This window comes from Sceloporus undulatus, chromosome 4 (assembly GCF_019175285.1).
Source record: "Sceloporus undulatus isolate JIND9_A2432 ecotype Alabama chromosome 4, SceUnd_v1.1, whole genome shotgun sequence".
In the NCBI taxonomy this organism is placed as follows: Eukaryota; Metazoa; Chordata; class Lepidosauria; order Squamata; family Phrynosomatidae; genus Sceloporus; species Sceloporus undulatus.
The window spans coordinates 59005922-59027253 of NC_056525.1; the positions used below are offsets into that span (position 1 = coordinate 59005922).

Sequence of the window (21332 nt, forward strand, 5' to 3'; positions counted from 1 at the left end):
GCAGAATCGACTGATGAGGTGTCCAGTGAACCCGTTGTTGAGGTTAAACTGGATCGGTTGAGGTGGGAAACCGAGGACGTGGACAAGATTCTTGGAAATGTGAAGAAGACCACACGTCCCCTCGATCCCTGCCCACAGGCTGGCCGTCCAGGGGGGGATGCCTCGATGCATTCTCCGAGAGGTCATCAATTGCATCCCTTGGGGAAGGTTGTGTTCCAACTTAAAACTGCCGTGGCTGCGCGCGCATAATGAGGTGGGGTCCGGGACATGCGCGGTTTGCAGTCAGGCTTAATGCAGCACAGATGCCATGCAGGTGTGGAGCTGGTGGCACAGCTGCAGTCATTTTAATGCTCGTCGGACACCACGGACACACACTATTCTCTCCCTCGTTCGTCGATCGGACTCGGTCCATCGGCCGCGCGCGCTGATCCTACATCGTCGGGTGGAGCGAGGGGGAGGAGGGTGCCGGGGGAGGGTTGGGTAGGTGGTGAGGGAGCGGTTGCGGTGTAGGGTATATAGTATATCGTATATCGTTCTGTCTGAGCTCTACACGTACGCTACTGAGCGACGTTATCGCTGATCCCGCACTCACTGACCTCCACTGCACACATACCATCTCTACTCATCAGCGTCTAGGTCATATCTTCTATCATTCCTAGAAGTATGGCGACGCACATGGGGCGGCTACAGGTTGTGCGGGACGCGCGCGCTGCGTCGTGGGGCGGGGCGGCGGTCGGTCAGATGAGGATGATGTGGGCCTACGCGGTGCCAGGCGGTGTGCGGCGGCGGGGTGGGGGGGGCGCTGCTGGGCCGAGCTGCGTCGCTACTGCGGTGGGCAAAACAGAACAAAAAGACAGGCACACTATGCGCCGGGCCGCTGCGCGTCGTACGTGTGGCGTCCGCGTGCGTGCGCGTCTCGATCCTGCGCCCGCTCGCTTCTATGCTCTCTCTGTCTAACCACACGGACAAGGATCCAACACCGACTGATCACCACGGGAGGAGGCCACCTTTGTTTGGGTAGGGCGGGGAAAAGTTTAAAGGCCGCCTTTAAGGCACATACCTTCTGCCGCCGGTGCTGACTGGTAGCTGCGCAGCTGCGCATCGCCGCCAGCAAAAGAAAAAAAAAAGCCGTTTTGGCTCCCGTCGGAGCGCCTCTCTCTTTGCAGCTCCTCGAGAGGTGGTTATGGAAGCTCGGGTAAAGAAACGGCAAAACGGCCCCAGGTGAGGCGTCTTCACTGCCCCCGGTGTGGAAGCCCCATCCACCTTAGCCACGCCCCTGGGGCGGGTGGTCTGGAGGCTCCGTATTCAGGGGAAGACACCTTCAAGACGTCTTTCCCTGCCCGTCTGTAACCCACCTTAGACAGCTTTAAAAAGCTGTCAAGATGGATCTCTTCCGGCAGGCCTTTCCTGAATAAAAGTGCCCAGCCACAGAATGACTGCCCCTCACATCATGTATCAGCCCACCGCTCTGTCCTTGCTGTATTTTTATTGTGTTTTTAATAGATGTTTTAATTGTAACTTGTTTAATCCTGTTTTAAGGGGGGGAATTTGGGAGATAAATTTGTAAATGTGGATTTTAACGTGTTGTAAGCTGCTTTGATTGTCCTGTCATAGAAAAGCGGGATATAAATAAAAGTTTTATTTATTTATTTATTTATTTATTTATTTATTATTAATGATGAAATAGGATTCTCCCATCACTTTCTCTGCATCTCTTCAGTGTATGATCCATCCAGAAATGTACTTCACCTTTTGTAGAGGAAATGATTGGATAATTGAAGAAACAAAGTTCAAGCACTTCCTCATGAGAAGTCCCATGACTTTCACTTCTAGCCTTGCAGGAGTTACTTGAGGTTTTTTTAAAAAATAACCAAGGCAACAAGCCTTACATTTTATAGAACAAATACGTTAAAACAAAATTATCCTGATCTTGCTGGCTCCAAAGAAAGACCTTATTTGGTCTCCTCACAAACTCCCTTAAATCCCCTCATTCAGATTATTCATAGACACATCCACTACCTTCATTTCACCTAGAAACGTGTCCAGGCATCTTCCAGGGACCAAAGCCATTATGTTCACCCAATAAAGATGGGGTGCTTACCCTGCATTAGAATTCAGCTCACAAGTATGGATAATTGCTTTCTTTTAAAAAAGAAAAAGAAAAGAAATCTCACTCAGAGCTGCTGTTGTGAGAAAACAGACTTTGCATAGGTGCTATATATAGCTTGGTTTTATGGTGGATCTTGGCAAGCTTGTCTCTTTAGAAGTTCTCTACTGACCTCAGGACAGGAACAAGAAGTATGAAAGACTTTGTCTGGACTAACCAGTTTCTCAGTATGGACCATACACATCTTTACTGAATACTACAACTCTTCAAGAGATAAAAAGGGTTAAATCTGCTCTTGTTAGAAATCACTAAAAATTCTGTTCCTAAACCTGCACATCAAATTCAGAGGCCTCTCCCTTGCCACTAAAAAGACGACTTTTTCCCCTAGTGAACTGCTTTTCTGTACCTTCTCTTTTAGTACTACATTATTAAAACTTAGAAAAAATGCATTATGAGTAATTATTATTAGCTATAATAGGTTACTTTTGGGGATAACAAATATATAACAGTAGTCATAGTACAACCCATAATGTTATTGGCTTTTTGATGCAATGAGCACCATTTATTTGTTACTTACACAAGTCTGTATATGGTGTATTAGGACCATTTCTTCTATTTAAGAGTATTTTTTTAAAAAAAAAATGTTAGAAATTAAATTGCTGGCAACTTGTTACTTGCAAAGTAATGTGAATTATTTTCTTTACAAGGGCACCAGTAATGTGTTTTTTTAAAAAAGAAAGAAAGAAAGAAAGAACATCTATCAAGCAAACCAGGAGTCTCTGCAATGATGCCCAAGGGGACCAATGTGCCCATAGACTCACATCCCTTGGTGCCACCTGCCCCTTCATTTTCCTTTAGAATTTGTTTTAAAAAATAGGCAGCTGCAAAATCAAATGCTTGGTTGCTAGACATTCTTTGTCTTCATTTCCTTGCCCCATAGCCATACAGAGGCATGAAGGCAGAGTTGTTTTTCAGTTCACTGGTCTTCAGGCTAAGGTTTTCCAAAAAGAGAAAACCTGGGGTGGAGATGAAGAGAGATACAAAGAGAAAGGGGGAAAGCCTTGCTAACCAGCATGTCAAGGGTGACTGGAGGGATTGCAGAGTGACCCAGAATTGCCTTGGAGGGTTAGAGGATGTTCTGGTGTGACCAGCGGCATCACTAGGATTGGCAATAACTTATGGTGTCACACACACCTGCCCACACTGACATCCTCCCATACCACACAACATCCTTAGTAATGTTTTTTGTACTAAAGTTACCCATAAACAGTAATTCCCATATATCACTGAATGTAATAGCAACATTTGTGACATAAACAACCACCAAAATTAAAATTATATCTTCAAATTACAGTATCATACACATGGCCTAACTGTGTTTACATGCACATGTGAAAATTTCATGTCAAATGTTTCATATGAAAGTTTGGTAATATGTGCTTTTAAACAAAATTTTAAAATATATTTTTCCAAAAATTAAAACTTTAAATTCTATATTTAAAAAGTTAAAAACCTGGGGCCTTTTTGTCCTATTGAGCCATGCTGCACTCACACCATCTCTTCCACTGATCTCCAGTGTTTTAAAGGGATGCAGGCAAATGCCATAGCCCATTTTGACCAGAAAGCAGATGTTTGGGGACCAGTGGTGTCATCCCCCCCCTTTACAATGTCACCTGGTGTGGTCCATACCTCTCGTGCCTCCCTAATGACACTCCTGGATTGATTTGAGGCAGGAAAGGCTGCAGTCTATACTTGTGAAAAATTAGTAGGGGCTGTAGTGGCTATATATGAATGGAGAAAGATGAAGGAATGTGTGGGTGCTAGTATACTGGATGAACAGAGTGGATGGTTACATGTCTGTGAAAGGACTTCTGAGGAGCTTACTCTCTCTTTAGCACAAGAGGTGCTCGTCATAGACATTACAGTCACTACCCTGGTGGTGCAGTTGTTACATGCCTGTACTGCAGCCACACACTCACAAACTACAAGGTTGTGAGTTCTATACCAGCCAGAGGCTCAGGGTTGACTCAGCCTGACATCCTTCCAAGGTTGCTAAAATGAGTACCCAGCTTGTTGGGGGCAATTGGCTTATACATTGTAAACCGCTTAGGGAGAGCTTAAGTGCACTGATAAGCAGCATAGAAAGGTACTTGTTATTCCTACTGCTACCATTCAATCTGGCTAAGCTGCTGTGAATCCCTGTATAAATATGGATGCTGCAAACTAGTGGATTCCAGCACCTTGTCAGACATGAGGCACACAGTGGACAATTGCATCTGGCCTGTAAATAGGTTCCAGGTTTTAGTCTGAACGTTAACAAAACTATCCAAGGTGCTAAACTCTATCCGCTAAATAAGTTCAGTATCTTAGTTCCATTAAAGTTCAAATTAAGATATGGAATGGATCCACAGTTCTATAGACATGGAAGGCATAAGCTGACATTGCCAATGGAACAAAATTTTGCAATGTGAAACCAATCTTCTTTGTAAAGGTAGAATCTACCTTTCAGACTGTTAAGCCAAATTCAGTCCTACCTTGTCGTTGATGCATTCTGACTCTTCTGTTAGGAGGTATACATTCCCACTTTCGGCCATAAGAATAGAAGTGTCTGTAGTGGATGAGGATCTTGGCCTGCCTTGATGTTGATGCAGTATTGCTGTCAGGCTGCTATCTTGGGGTGCCTTGCGGACCAGGTGGGGGCTGCTTTTCTGTGGTTCCAAGGAGCCAGTCTTGACTCGGCGACTGCCGCTGTGCAAACTTGTTCCCCTCTTGATGGAAGGACGGGAGCGGATCTGCTGTAAAACTCTATTGAAAGCAGTTGGTCGAGCTGGGAGGTCATGGAGGGACATAGCATAAGAGACACGATGCATCTCGGGAGAGCGCTCTTTTTCGTCAGGGGAATCATGATCAGACATGCCATGGTGCTGCTGCTGCTGTGATGACTCCTGGGGACTGGGGTGCTCCCGTTCTCGGGACCGTCTGCGGCTGTGAAAAAGATGTTTGAGGCCATGACCAAACATAGATCCCTCAGACAGCTGTTGTATCTTCTGCATAGAGAAGAAACAGAAAAATATTGGGAAAGGATCATAGAAGGGGCTACCCAGGATTTATCTTGTGCAGAACACAGATAATATATAACACAGATGGGGAAAATAGCTCACAATAATGTCATAATCTTGTAACCACATTTTCTGTTGCTGCCAACTGGAATAGCTCTTTTGAAGCCCAGGTTCACCCACACACTGCAATCTGGAGTACAATTTTTGCACTGCAGTACCACAAACCTAGGGACTATGCTAACTCTTAGTGCTGATGAATGCCTGGGTTGACCTATTTGCAGAACTATTAGCATTCCTCAATCCTGCACTGATATGTTTTATAGTTCTTCCTCCAGAGAAGGACAGGTTGCTTACCTGTAACAGTATTTCTTCGAGTGGTCATCTGCGAATACATACAAATGGGTTTCACTGCGCCTGCGCAGTGCTGTTCGGAAACTTCTGGAATCACTAGGCAGAGTTTACTCTGCAACATATTGAAACTTTTTGGCGGTAACTCCGCCCACCCGTTATAAGGCCCCTGCCTTCCCGCTCTTTCCCCAGTTCCGCAATTTTTCCGCCAAGCAGGCGATGGAGAGAGCCAATAAGAGCAGGACACTGAGGGGATGGACGGGTGGGATTTGTATGTATTCGCAGATGACCACTCGAAGAAATACTGTTACAGGTAAGCAACCTGTCCTTCTTCTTCGTGGTCTCTGCGAATCATACAAATGGGTTTAGACTGACAAGCTTAGGTATGCGGCGGAGGGAGTGTCCTGAGACCAAAGCTATGGTAAACCAAAGGTATATTTATTGTAGCAATAAACACCTTGAACCCTAAAAGGAGTCAGTCTTTTGTTTTTGTACAAACCAGACACAGCAACCACATTGCCCAACCTGAGAAGGGGAGATAAGGTCGTGCAAGACCTTTCCCATTGAAGAATGCAACCCAACACAGTGTAAACCAACATTCAATAGAATGTAGAACAGTGGCAATATGAACATAAATGCTGACACACAAACCATCAGTAGTGCAATCAATGCAGCCCTGAAACCAACACAGCCCTCCCGAAAGCTGCGTCTCGGATGGCTCTGGTGTCCAGCCTATAGTGCTTTATAAAAGTCAATGGCTGGGACCAGACAGCAGCCCTACAGACATCCTCCAAGGGAATCCCCGACAGGAATGCAGAGGATGCCGACATTGCCCTTGTGGAGTGGGACCGAACCCTGCCCGGGAGAGGCTTGCCCAGCAGTTCATAGCAGAGGTGGATGGTACCAGCCACCCATTTGGAAAACCTCTGCGCAGAGACGGGCAACCCCTTCTTCGGTTCCGAGTAGCATTGGAAAAGTCTCTCGGACCGACTGGAGGCAGCAGTTCTGTCCAAATAAAACGCCAGTGCTCTCCTGACATCAAGAGAGTGCAGGCGTCGCTCCGCATCTGACGTCGGGTTGGATGCGAGGGTAGGTAGCACAATGTCCTGACACATGTGGAAAGCAGACACTACCTTCGGCAAAAAGGTAATATCTGTCCGGAGGACCACCTTATCCTTGTGGAACCTCAAGAATGGTTGGTCCCTCCGTAAGGCACAGAGTTCGCCCGCACGGCGGGCAGAGGTGATAGCCACAAGAAAGGCGGTTTTCCAAGTCAATAGTCTCAAGTCCGCCGTGGCCATAGGTTCAAAGGGCTTGGATTGGAGGCCGGACAGTACCGTCTCCAAATTCTAAGCCGGAGTCGGTACCGACACAGGAGGATACAGGTTGGCACAACCCTTAAGGAATCCCTTCACCAAGGGGTCCTTAAAGAAGGAAACCCTCCCCCCGAACTGATATTTAGCACAAATGGCAGACAAGTAGCACTTGATGGATGCGAGAGATAGCCCCTCATCCAAAAGTGCCATCAAAAACTCCAGGACCACTGGAGTGGACACCTGAGCAGGAGACAAGCCCTTTCGGTCGAGGAAGAGGCCAAATCTCTTCCATTTCTGGGCATAGGACCGCTGAGTGGAAGGTTTCCTTGCAGCCAGGATCACCGTTCTCACCGCCTCCGGCAGGGCAGTCAGAACTGTATCCTCCAGGCTACCAGCGGCAGGCTCTTGATGTTCGGGTGGAGAATCCTTCCGTCCTGGATCGACAGCAGGTCCGGACGAGGGTCGAGGTGGAGAAAGCATCTCCTGGAGAGGTGAAGAAGGGATGCAAGCCAGGGCTGTCTCGGCCACCACGGGGTGATCAGGATCGCATGCGAGTGGTCCGTTGTCATCTTGGACACCACCCTGATGATGAGAGGGAACGGAGGGAAGGCGTAGAGAAGCTCCCCCGTCCAGAGGAAGGCGAATGCGTCTCCGAGGGATCCGTCCATTCGCTTCCTGGAGCAGAACTGGGGACAGTGGCTGTTCCACCTGGTCGCGAAGAGGTCGATCCGGGGGGTTCCCCACCGGTCGAAGAGGTCGCTGACCGTCTCGGGATGGAGCCTCCACTCGTGGCACACCGATGGAGATCTGCTGAGGCGGTCTGCCAACTCGTTGTCCTCCCCGAGAAGGTGAATCGCCTGGAGGAGGACACGTCTCTGGATGCACCAGTCCCAGATGCGGAGCGTGAGGTCGAGCAGGGTTTTGGACCTGGTGCCACCTTGTTTGTTGATGTAATACATCACGGTGGTGTTGTCCGTCCTCAGGAGGACCACCTTTCCTGGGACGGCGAACTCGAACGCCCTCAATGCCTTTTCCACAGCCAGCATCTCCAATGCGTTGATGTGAAAAAGCTTATGTTGTGCGGACCACCTGTCTTTGACGACCAAGTCGAGCAGGTGAGCGCCCCATCCCTCCAGGGATGCATCGGTTGTTAGAGTCAGTTGCGCCTGGAGCTGATGAAAGGGCATCCCGGTGCAGACGTTGCGGCGGTCCGACCACCATCTCAGGGAGGCGGCTATCGGTCTCGGTACTGTGAGCCACTTGGATGGGGGGTCTTCTAACGGGGAGAAGACTGAGAGGAACCAGGATTAGAGAGGCCGAAGACGAAGTCTTGCCCAAGGGGTGACGAATGTCGTCGATGCCATGTGGCCTAGGGCGACTTGGACGTCTCTGGCTCTCACCCTTCTGTGGGAGATGCACGGCCTGAGGTGCATTGTCAGGGCCTGAAAACGGTCCGGAGGGAGGAAGGCTGAGCAACATTCGGAGTCGAGGATGGCCTCGATGAACTTGACCTGCCTGGTCGGTGTGAAGTGGGACTTCTCCCTGTTGACGACCAGCCCGAGGGAGTCCAACAGGTGCATGGCTAAGGAGACTGCCTCCTGCAGCTCGTGCTGGGATTCGGCTGCAAACAGCCAGTTGTCCAGGTAGGGAAAGACCATAAAGCCCTTTTGATGAAGGTATGCCACCACTGGTGCCATGCACTTTGTGAAGACCCTTGGAGCCGTGGCCAATCCGAAGGGAAGAACGTTGTAACGGTACGGGGCGGAGCCGACAGCGAAGGCGAGGATTCTCCGGTGGGACTCTTGAATCCCGATGTGGAAGTAGGCGTCCTCCAGGTCGACGGTCGCAAACCATAGGCCCTGACGAAGGAGGGGCAGAATGGAAGCCAAAGTTACCATTCGAAAGCGACGGTAGTCAAGGAAGAAGTTCAATTGTCTCAAGTCCAGGATGGGCCTGATGCCCCCATCCAGTTTCCGTGAAGTACCTGGAGAAAAAGGCTCGAGGCCATTGATCGGGCGGTAAAGGGGAGATTGCCCCCTTACCAAGCAAGGCGCGCACTTCGTCGAGAAGGGTGTCCGAGGGGGGAGTGGACATGAAGGCTCCAGTTGGGGGGAGCTCTTGGAATTCGAGGGCATAACCCCTACGGACGATGTTGAGAACCCACGAGTCCGATGTTATGGAGGCCCAGATGTTAACAAAGGGCCTCAAAAAGTCCAAAAAGAAGAGGGATGAAGGAGGGACGAAGCGCGCTGCGTCCCTTCAGGTTCTCTTCTTCCCCTGGTCGGTGTCCTGCCGGCGGGACTTGCGGTACCGAGGCGGGAAGTTGCGACGGCCAGAGGAGGAGGAAGACTGCGAGGGAAAGCGGCGTCTTTGGGAACCCTGTTGCTGGGACTGCTGATCCCGGGAGAAGGTCCCCTGTGACTGACCTTGCGGCTGCCACGGGCGCTGACGCTTCCGAAATGGAGAAGCAGGTGTAGAGGACATGCCATGCTTCTTCGCCGCCGCCTTCATCCTGAACTTCCTGTTCAGGCGGTCGTCGGTTTCAGGGTGGAAGAGCCCGGTCCCGTCGAGTGGCATGTCCTCGATGGCCGCCTTGACGGTAGGGTTGAGGTCTGAGGCCCTCAACCAGGCGTGTCGTCTGAGTGCCATGGATGCAGACATGGCCCTTCCTGCCCAGTCAGCCATGTTTCTGGAAGTGGTGATGAGCCAACTTCCGATGGAGTGGGTCTCGTCCCTGACCTCGACCAACTGCCTCTGGATATCATCCGGGATGTCCGGGATGAGAGGGGAGATCCGTTCCATGAGGGTCTGAATGTAGGCCCCCATGCAGGCGGTGTAGTTGACGGCCTTCACCGCAAGGGCCGCTGCCGAATAGGCCTTCTTGGCCAGGCCATCCACCTTTTTCACCTCCCGGTCGACCGGGGAGGTCGCCTGCTTCGGGACGAAGCTATGTTGGGCTCCCTCCACAATCGGAGAGTTCGGCCTGGGGTGGTCGGCCAACCAGGGACAGCTCGCTGGTGCGACTCTGTAGAGCGACTCTACCTTGCGAGAGGAGGCGGACAGAGTAGCCGGGGAGTCCCAAGACCTCTTAACGATGGTCTGAAGCGACGGTAACAGGGGAAGGCAGGGTGGAGTAGGCACTCGTCCGTGCACCCGACGTTCCACCGGATCCTGAGCGTCGTCGTCCGGGAAAGCGAGCTCGATGTCGAGAGCCCTGGCCATCTTCACGACGTGCTCACTGAAGGAATGGACGTCGTCTGACGGGGAAGACGGCTCCGGATTGTGCATCCTCTGAGGTGAGGCCGACACCGAGAGGACATCCTCATCCGATGGTGCCTCGGAAGGAGGCAAAGGCTCGTCATCGGAGTCCAAGTCCGAGGAGAGGGCATCTGCCACTCTGACTTGGGACCTCGGTCGGGCCTGGACGAGGTCAGTCGAGGAGCGTGAGCGCCGGCGAGGTGAGGATGAAGGCCTCTCGTACACGGAGACAGTCGGGACCGATCTGGACGAGGTGCCTTGACGAGGGTCTGCCGGATGGGGGTTTAGTCTGGTGAACTCCCTGATTGCTCTGTCCTCTGAGACTGACATGTAGTACCGGCCCGATTGAGTGTCTAGGAAGAGGTCCGGTATCCCCTGTCTATGGAGCAGATCCTCGTAGTCGTCGTTCCCAGAGTGGGGAGGCGACCGTTGTTCCGGAGAGAGAGGAGGAACGATGTCTTCCGTCCTATGGACAAAGTCCATGGTGGGCTGAGGCGGCGGCGTGTCCGGTACCGGAGTCAGCTGAACCTCGGGCGCAGGCTCTGGATCACGGGGGACTGCCAGAGTGGAAGCGTGGGCCTTCTTGGAAGGGGAACGCGTCTTCCCCTTCGCCTTCGGCGGGTCGGTACTGGCCTGATCCTTGGACGGCTTGGACTTCTTAGGGGCAGGGTCACGACTCATCTTGTCGTGGTGCCTCTTCTTCCCCGGTCTCGGGGTCTCCGCCAGCGGAAAGAATGGGTTTTCCGGGAGGTCGAGGAGGGCAGCAGCCGCTCCAGATGAAGAGGGCCTTGGGGACCATGCCCTATCCGAGGACGGGGCATGAGTCGCTCCCGAAACCGAAGACGGCTCCCTCGGCTTGGAGGCGAGGCGAGATGCCTTGGATGACGAAGGCGATGCGAGTTGGACCTCCGCACCGGTCCCCTTCCTCGCGTGCGAGCCGTCCGGTCTCTTCGCAGATTTGGATGATGGTTCGGTACCCTCAGTCCCCGAAGACTTATGGGGGCGCTTGGAGGGTTCGTCGGGGGCGCTGGGCGGTTTCAAGCCACGGGCCACATCGGAGGTGGTGGGAAGGATTGTCCCGGCCGGGACACACACCACGCTGGAAACGGTGGACCTGGCCCTGACGGATGTCACGCTGGACACGCTGGCCTTGGAAGGTGAGGCAGGGGGCGCGGGGAGCGGAACAGATGAGGAGCGAGAGCCCCTCCCCTGTACCTTGCCCAGGGCGATAGATGACTCACGGTTTTTCCGGGCCTGAGAAGAGAGGGATCTGCAGAGCAGGCAGGCCTTGGTGTCGTGATTCTCGCCAAGGCAAAGAAGACAGGTAGAGTGCGGGTCCTGGATGGGCACCTTGCCCCCGCTGATGTCACACTTTTTGAAAGGTGCAGGCATCTTGAGAGGATGACAAAACCGAAGGGAAATCCAAGAACGAGGTCAACAGTCCGAAGTTCGAAGTTACCAGGGGCGGGAGACAAGAATGGTCAAGAGTACAGTCCGAGGTCAAAAACGAAAGTGATTCCAAGCAAGCGAAGCAAGCGAAAGTTCCCTGAAGCAGCTAGCGCGGCGGAAAAAAGGAACTGGGGAAAGAGCGGGAAGGCAGGGGCCTTATAACGGGTGGGCGGAGTTACCGCCAAAAAGTTTCAATATGTTGCAGAGTAAACTCTGCCTAGTGATTCCAGAAGTTTCTGAACAGCACTGCGCAGGCGCAGTGAAACCCATTTGTATGATTCGCAGAGACCACGAAGAAGAAAGCCTATTCCAGCTAGCCCAAGTTGATAACTGTTGTCAGGGCACCTTCACCAAGGAGGGCAGGAATGAGGGTGGATGGAGGTGATAGGTAAGTAAGTTGTAAAATGCCTCATGGCTACAAGAACTGTGATTAATTGTGTGCTGTTTAATACCACAAGGAACAATTGTGATAATGTAGTTTATCCTCTAGGAAGACATATTTCTCATGGAGTGGCAAGGATGCTAAAGCACAAGCATTATTCATTATTCCTGTGCATCATTTGAAGCATTGTATTGCATTGCAAGCAATATTTGATCCCTGCAACTCAACTGTGTCAGTTTTAAATGTGACTGGCTTGGCAGTGGACACCAGTACTACAATCACTTTTTACTGGTAACACTTTAGTTTGCAACAGAATTCCACAAAGCTGATACCTTCTTCCTGGTCATTTTAATAGGCTTTAACAAGAGATTATTCCTTAAAACTATTGATGTTTAGATATGCCAGCTACACATAATTAATTCTTCTTTGTATCAGGATTTTCTCCTTTTAGCTTTTTCAACATACATAAAATTTTGCCACAGCTTCACTAGCCTCATAGCAGTATGCTCTGCTATTTTTGCCAAACCACATGGCAAGATAAGGTTACCGATACACAAGCAAGCCTTACCAGGATGCAGATTAGACAAGCTAAAGGCAATGTAACCAAATCCCATGTATAAGTACATAAGCAGTCCATGGCTTACTTCACAAAATGCATTGTTAAAAATGGTTTAGTGGACAAGTAGGAGATATCCTTTCTTCAGAGTCTTAAGGGCTTTAGTGCTTTATAGCTTTGGTTGTGGTAAACTGACAATTTTAAAGTAATATGAAGCAGGAATGGACTGTTCCAAGTTATACAATTCGTATAAAGTAGACTACCTTACACCATGGGCTACCAAAAAAGCATTTCTGAAAATTATAATATCTATATCTCATCCTGTATCCAGTTAAACAATTAAAACCATGTGTATACATAAACTGGATAAAATCATTAGACCCCAAAGACTTTAATAAAAAGAAATAATTTAATATTGGTGCTGACATAAGCCAACGTCAGTGCCAATCAGGTCTCTAAGGAGATAGTATTCCACAGCTAGGGCACAACAGCTGAGAAAGCCTTCTATGTCCTCACACACTTTGTTGCTCTCACAAATGGAACACAGAAGTAGGTCTTGCAACAGACCTTAATCTTCTGGAAGGTATGTATATAGAGAAATATTTTTTGTGGGTTTTTCGGGCTATGTGGCCATGTTCTAGAAGAGTTTCTTCTTGACGTTTCGCCAGCATCTGTGCCTGGCAACTTCAGAGAATGCTTGCCTGGGCAAGCATTCTCTGAAGATGCCAGCCACAGATGCTGGCGAAACGTCAAGAAGAAACTCTTCTAGAACATGGCCACATAGCCCCCAAAAAAACCCACAAAAAACTATGGATGCCGGCCATGAAAGCCTTTGACTTCACAGAGAGAAATGTCCTCCTCAAAATACTGAATTCTCAAGCCCTTTAGGGCTTTCACCAAAATGAATATGAATTCATATCAGAAGCATACTGGCAGCCAGTGCAATTCTTTTAAAAGCAGCATCATAAGGTTCCTGAAAGATGTTCTCTTAAGCAATTCAGATGCTGCATACTGTACTACTATAACAGCCTAAATACCTTAAAGGCCCCAGATCCCATCTGAACTTAAAGCTAAGCAAGGTCAGTTCTGGTTAGTACTTAGGTGGGAAACAGGCAATGAATACCAGATGGAGCATCACTAGGTCAGGTATCGGGGGTGAACACCCAGTGGGGCAGTTGCTCATGGCCTGTACCACCACCCCACCACCACACACATCCCTTCTGCCAACCAGGCCACCCCTGCCATCCACTGGCTGCAGCCGCTGATAATGGTGAGGTGCTGCTACCACCTGGCAGCCCCTTCCAGGTCTGGCTGGACCAAGAAATTGAGGTGTTGGCAGCAGTGACAGCAATGGTGACCACAGGTTCCTCTCCTTCTCCACTGGCCAGCAGCCCTGCCAGATGAAGGGTCTGCTTGGTAGCATCAACATGTCATCCCCTGAAGTAGCTGCAGTGGGCCACACTGTCCTCCATTCCTTCTTACTGCCCTTCCCTGTCCCAGAAAGAAGTGCAAGGCAGGAGTGCAGGAGGGAAGGGAGAGCTGCTGACCATCAACCCCCTCTGGGTCTGGCAGGGCTGCTGGATGAGCAGGAAAAGGTGGCGGCAGCAGTAATGGCTGGGGGGCTTCTTTCCTTTGGGGAGGAGTCCATGGCAGCCATTACTGCCACACCCCAACCCCACCAACTGCTGCAGCAGGTGGACAGTAGAGGTACCCTGGCCAGACTGACTAGATGTCATAACCACAAAGGAGGATAAGGCACCATGAAATGTAGGACATTAAAGAAAAATGTAGGGCATTACAAAATAAAAGCTAACAACACTAATACAAGTATAAATCCTTATTTCTTAGTCATGTTCAAAATGGAAGACATTTTGAAATTCCTCCAGAACAGAAGGTTGTCCTGGAAAAGGAGGGTGTCTGGTCACCCTGGTCCTGGCTAGCAGAGGGGGTGGCTGCTGTGTGTGCCTGGATGCTTGGCCAGGATGGGGAGGGCAACAAAGTGGTCCACAGGGGGAGGGCAGACAGTGAGAATCTTTCCTCACCCGCTGCCATTTCTCCTTCCACAGCCCCCTCGCCTCCCACTCTCTTCTCATCTGCCACTGCCATCTTCTGCAACAGTGGAGGCATTCTCTTCCTCACCTCTTCCTTTCCCATTCTGCAGCACTGGGGCGATCCTTGGGCCGCTCGATCTGGGCCCTCTCCTGTCTTTGCTCCATAGGCAACCAAGACCAGATCCTTCCCTCCACCAGCACCTCCCACTCACCAGAGCTGTAGGGTGGTTTGGGAGGTGACAGTGTAAGTTACTGTATGGGGTGACACCAGCCCTAGTGATGCCACTGATAACATAGACTGTATTTCAGATGAAGGAATTGGCAAAACTACTTCTGAGTATTCCTTGCCTAAGAAAACTCTTATGAAATTCATGGGGCCGCATAAGTTGACAGGCAACTTAAAGGCTCATACACGCACACATTGTACTACTCCAGCTTCTAAATTTTCTTCAAGGGCAGCCCTACACACGAGTATGCTGCCAAAGTAGTGCATGCACTGGTATTTCTTGACTAGTTAAGAAGTACCAGTGTGTGAGCTACTGTGGTTAAATTATATCTGTCCAGGAAAGTCCACTGATGGTGGACTAGACAAACCTACCCTCAGTTCTGAGTCAGAAGTTCTCTGGGTCTCCAATGTCAAAGTATGAGTGCGCTCAAACTATATACCTGCTCTCTTAGAGCAGGCTGCCCTTTAACATAGTGCTTCCCGCTCCCATCTGACAGAATTGGTCCAGTAAAATACTATGATTAATGGTATCAAAAACCACTCAGAGACCAAGGATGATAAAGAAGGATAGCATTTCTGATTCTTTAACCAGAGCAGGTCATTTCTCATAGCAACCAAGGTTGTTTTGGTAGCAGACCCTTGCCTGAAACCAAACTGAAATGGTTAATCATTGTTGTGACTAAACATTTGATATTAGCATTTTAGAATTTGATTGATTTAAATTCTGCTTATAACTGTGGCAGGATAGTTAATATGTTATAATGCGTTGAGCACTCTGGAGACCAAGATTTGAATCTTGGCTCAGGCACAGAAATTGTCTGGGTGAGTTTGAGCAAGTCACACTATTTCTCAGCCTCAGAGGGAAGCAAAGACAAACCCTCTCTGAACAAATCTTGCCAAGCCTTAAGGTCACCATAAGTTATTTCCATCTTGAAGGCATACAACAAACAACAAGAAATTGTTACAGATTTTCTTTTAAATAAAATAATAATAAATAAAATTTTTATTTATACCCCGCCCTTCCGACGATCAGGGCGGCTAACAAAATGCACCGAAGTGCAGGCAATATACAAAGTTAAAAACAGCAACAATACAGTAATCATAAAAACAATAAAAACCCCTTAGCCCAACCTCACGGCCACGAGAGAGGAGGGAGGCCCACAGGATATTAATCGGGGAATGCCTGATTGAATAGGAAGGTTTTAAGACCCTTCCTAAATTGGGCCAGGGTGGGAGATGAGCGGAGCTCCGTGGGCAGCGTGTTCCAAAGGGCTGGGGCAGCTGTGGAAAAAGATCTTCTGGCGGTAGCAGCCAACCTAGCCCCAGGCACCTTCAGGAGTTATTATTATTATTTATTATTATTTATTTATTTATTTATTTATTTTATTTATTCTTTTGGGGATTTTGCTTATTGATGACTTCAAAAAGGATTTTACTTCAACACAGAAAAATGGAGTCATATGATTTCTGAGGTAGAGACTATGAAAGCAAAGCAAATCATCTTGAGATCTGAAAAGGAGAGAGATAAGGTAAATCCTAACAGCCTAGCCCATAACCCCCATAACTTTATGCTTCCATTCTGAACTCTCTTGAGATCAGGTGGCTTCTGATCTATGCAGTAGTTTATGGGGACTATGAAGTATGGTTTGGTTATAGAATCTAGATTAAAGATTGTGAGCCACCTTCTTAGGCAATAAAGTACTTTACAATCCACATGATAAATATTCTGTATGGAAGAAAAGAAAGGCCAATGCAGTGGTAGTAAATAGAATTTATTAATGAACAAATAGCGAGGAAACTTATTCTAACTGCCTTTGTAAAATGCACAAGATGGGCATTTGGATCAGATTGTTTGAAGAATGATGTCAAGGAAATTCTGTACAGTAGTTCTCCAAGCTAAGATTCTTGTAGTCTTCCTTTCATGTAGAAAGACTAACCTGAAATGCTCTTTCATTATTAATAGCCCATATTGAGCCTGATTATATGAAGACATCAATAACTTACAAGCTCTACAATGAAGAGCTCTTTTGAAAAATCTAACCAGTGGTGACACAATAGAAGTTGCAATTTGAAGAGCATTTAAGAAAATCTGACCTAAGCAGATCGCTGACAATAATTGTGCATCAGCACTCTCTTCATAATTAAATGAATACAGTCTGCCTTTGCCATACATGGGGGATCAGTTCTGGACACCTGCCAATAAGGCAAATTTTGCATATGCTGGAGTCCTACTGATTTCAATGGTGGCACACTCCTGTGCACAGTTGTATCCCTCACCACTCACCATCTGAGGAAGCTTAAATCCACATATGGCAAAGGCACATATCGTGAGGGTGCACTGTATATCTATGCAAGTGCGCATAGAAATCCAGGGGGTTTAAGAGTCCACTGATGGCACAAAAGCAGTAATTCTGAGCTGGCACCACATGCCATATACTGGTTGAGAGTAGCACTTCCTCACAGGATCAGGGCTCCTATGAAGACAAACAGGTGCAGGAGAAGGTCCAACAGACCAGCAAACATGATTGAATAACCCTATATTATGTGCCAGCAAACAGGACTAAGCTAAGCACTGGAGCAGTAGAGAGAAATAAATACAGAAAAGTGAAACAGAACAAAATCTGCCGAACACACTCCAGGTTTCAGAATCAAGGTACAGTGTATGTCCATCAGGGCTAGCTTAAAGAAGGTCTGACATCACCCAGCCTGGGAGGGAGTAAAAAGGCAGGCCCAGCTCCATCAGGGCTAGCCTGAAGAAGAAGAGCCCTCCCTCCAGTCCATCTGCCATGCTCCAGGCCTCAGAGGGAGAGAAGAACCACTGGACTTGATCCCCTTCCTCACAACCATTCCCTTCTCCTTTTGTGTCACATCTTTTTAGATTGTAAGCCTGAAGGCAGGGATCCATCTGAATAACTATCTGTAAGTCACTCTGAGAGCCTTTAGGGCTGTGGAGCGGGGTATAAATACCTTGAATAAATAACAAAATAAGTATGTTCTGTTGTTGCTCAGACAGATGTATGTGCCTTCAGATACGGAAAGGAATAAAGCAGGGACGTGGCTAGGATTTTAGGAAGGAGGGGTCCAGACTAAGTGCCACCATTATAATGGGGCTTGGGTGCGGCGGCGCAGCAGCACACACCATTCATTTTTCTAATGGAAGGGGGGGGGGCCGGGCCCCCAAGACCCCCCCCCCCGGATACGTCCATGAATAAAGCGTACAAAAAGAGAATAAGAGATAAGGAGAACCTAGATCCAAGGCTCCTCACTGTCAGAAGTCTTGATACTGCTGTATTATAAGTAGTGCAGCAGCAAAACACTGGTGCTGCTGAATTGGCTAAAGCCCCTACTTCCAACAATATGCATAAATCTATATATGTGTATGTGGGATTCAGATACAGATCCACAATATACGATTCAAAGGTCATGTTAATAACAGCCTCTTTCTTCAGACATGTCTCCATTCCTAAGGAAAATTGTGCTGGCTGAGCGCCACATTCCCATCGTTTGAACCAATTTGAGCTGCAGTACTTGTGTTCCTGTTGCAACTACAGCAGCAAAATACCATTTTTAGAAACAAGATGCAAGTGTGTGTTTTTCTATCAGAATATTTATGATAGCATAATGAGATAGCTTTGTTTTGTGAGACATTTTACCTTTTCTGTCAAGAGAATTCTGGTGCCACAAGAAATGACAATTCCCAGAATTCCACAGCATTGAACCATGGCAGTTAAATTGGTGTCAATCTGATTTATTTCTGCAGTATGGATGCAGCCTCAGTTTGCTTATGAATGTAAAATTCCACTTGCTTTGTAGAAAGTCAAACTGCTAGTCCATATAGTGCAGGAATGATTCCACTGGCTGGCAGCAACAAACTCTTGCTGCATGCAAAACATGTATTTTAAACTGATTCCTTCTCTCAGGATAAGAGAACCTTTGATCCCTTCCTGAATCTCTGTGACTCTTTTCCAGGTACTCTACATCATTTATGAGATATTGAATTGCACATTGAAATTTACCTCATTAAAGAATAGGGAAAGAAACATTCCCCATGCATCAGAATAGCCATTAAATTTATCTGACAATTCAGAAACTCAGCAATGTCCCAGGGCATACCTAAATGTAAAGAACATTTATTCTATTATCAATTGCTTTGTGCAAAATAGCCTCAGCATTCCCAAACCCTAACCCCTATAGCTAGGCCTCCTTTTATCATACGTTTTGAAAATTACACTTGCCATTAAATTTATTGCCATAAAAGAACAAATAGGTTCAACTTTCCCTACTAGCCAACCAGCATTAGTACTCTAAGCATGCTAGGGATGCTTACCTGTAAAATGTACTACCCAAAATAATCCCACCCTACAGTACTGAACTGCTGCTTTGGGGCATAATGATTTGAAGTTTATTCTATTTATAGAGTCTCTATGGAAACCGAGTATACGTAAGGTAGAGAGATAAGAACTACAAAATCCACAGATTTCTGCCATCGTTGTACAGAACATATTTAGATTTCTCATTTGCCCTTTAAAGAAAAGACTCATGGGAAACAAAATGCTCAGTTCCCACACTTTAAAAATAACTAAAAGAAAACATTAAAACAGAAGTTAGAACAGGAAAGGAAAAATAGGTTATTTTCACAGCAGCATATCATAGCTTGCTTTATCTCATTGTTTCCATTTAGGGGGATAGAGAAGGACATAAGACAAATGCAGATGAGCTGACAATTGTGACTTGAGGATTCTGAACAGAAGAAGATTGCTGTTCAGTCAAGCTAAATATTTATCCAGCTCAGGCGAGGATCCTGCAGCCCTCCAGGTGTTCTTTGACTGCAGCTCCCAGCAGCTGTAGCCAGCATACTAGTGATGCAGAATATGGATATGTTTTTCCAGCAGCTATGCTGTCTGAAGGCCTTTACTGACCAGCCTGAAAGGCCGACCTGGGGGCAGAGTCGGGGTGCAGCGTACTGATGATGCAAGCCCAACTTTGCCCCCCCTCCGGGCACCCTGATGTCACGTGACACTCCAGATGGTGTCATGGTGCACCTCTGGCACTGCGTCCAGATGTCACAGTGCTGAAGGGGTGCCATATAGGCACACCGCTGAGGCTATAGCACCCTTTTGAGGGTGCAAAAAGAGCCGCCTTTTGCAACTCCTTTTTGTGCCCTTGAAAAGTCGGATTGGGGTTGCAGCATGAGGTTGCTGCGGCCCTGATCCGGTACAAAAAGGGGCAACTGCAGGCCGCCCCTTTGGGGCAGTCTGTACAGCCCCTGAGTGATCCTGGAAGTTGTAGTCCAATGAGATAATTGTTTCCAAGCTCAATTCTGAATAGCTGTTTAAGTATCATGACTATTAGTTGTTGATAGAAAGCCCAACAAATTGTCTAACATTCACAAGGTTATGAGTTCAAGCCATAGTATGCAGCATACAGAAACCGTTACATAAGGTAAGACTATCAGTCACAACTAGTTACAGTGGTTGTATATTACTTCCAGTATCAGAAGCAACATGCCTTTAAATAGCAGTTGCTAGGGAACGTAAGTGGAAAGTGTTATTGCCTTCATATCCCGTTCACAGGCTCCACATAGAAAGTGGGTTGACCACCATGGAAACAGAATGCTGGGTTAGATGGAGCAGTGGACACTTCCTGAGTATCTCTACTTATATTCTTAAGATCAGAAGCACCTGATCTTGCTGGGTTTAACCCAGGGCCATTCCTGTCCAATAAAAAGAGTGAAGCAATCCTCTTAATACACCAGATTTGGGATGGCATAAAAGGTCACCAAATTTTTACTGCTAGTACTGTGAGACTGCCTGGGATGATGAGTACATTGCCCGGTTAGAAACCAAACTTTCTAAAAGTTTATTATCCCTTGGAAATCAGGAAAATGTTCATGAACAGCTGCACTGACCTATCATTTTAATGCAAGTGACCAGAAACTGTCCTCAAACTAGAATAAACAAGTGACTAAATGTGATGTGTTTTGCATAGTATGCAAATGAAAAATTTACGCAAATTATACAGTATGTGCAGTGTACAGAAGCAAAGTCCTAGACCTCAGTCAGGGAATCCCTAGCAGTTCTTACCACTAACTGCTGGTTAGGGCTGCTGGGAACTGTAGTCCAAACACATGATTTCCACCTTTAATCTATATTAAACTGTTAGATGCAACTTGAATAATTGGGAACCTATAAATCATTTACATATGCTCCACTGATTTAATGGATCTACTCTAGCTGGGATTAAAAATTGGAGACTGTTAGAGCATACCAATTTATATTAAATTTTGGAGTGTGTGTGGAATTCACTTTGACCGCAAGCTGGCCTCCTAGGGGCACCGCCATTGCTCCAAAGCAGAGATGTCATGTAGGCAGCTTGCAAAGGAGGGGGCAGGAGCACTAGAGAAAAGGACTGGAAATTCCCCACTGGAAGTTTGGGAGTTGCTAGACAAGAAAAATCATCTCCTCCAAAAACCAGGACAATACTGGCTGTTTGTTTTCAGCCTCACACCTGATGGCCCAGTGATCAAATCAATGGCCATCTATTCATTGGTTTGCCTTCCTTGATTGTGTTCAGATACAAG

The 21332-nt window shown here is 47.8% G+C and overlaps 1 protein-coding gene across 2 annotated transcripts in view; it reads right to left on the minus strand.

Annotated features, from left to right (window-relative positions):
- The window catches only part of TMCC2 (transmembrane and coiled-coil domain family 2), a 129990-nt gene that overhangs the window by 82568 nt on the left and 26090 nt on the right, over window positions 1–21332 (minus strand). For both annotated transcript variants that reach the window (XM_042464680.1, XM_042464681.1), the window contains exon 3: window positions 4642–5154. In XM_042464680.1, coding sequence (XP_042320614.1) covers window positions 4642–5154 — 513 coding nt within the window. The remainder of the gene's footprint in view (window positions 1–4641; window positions 5155–21332) is intronic.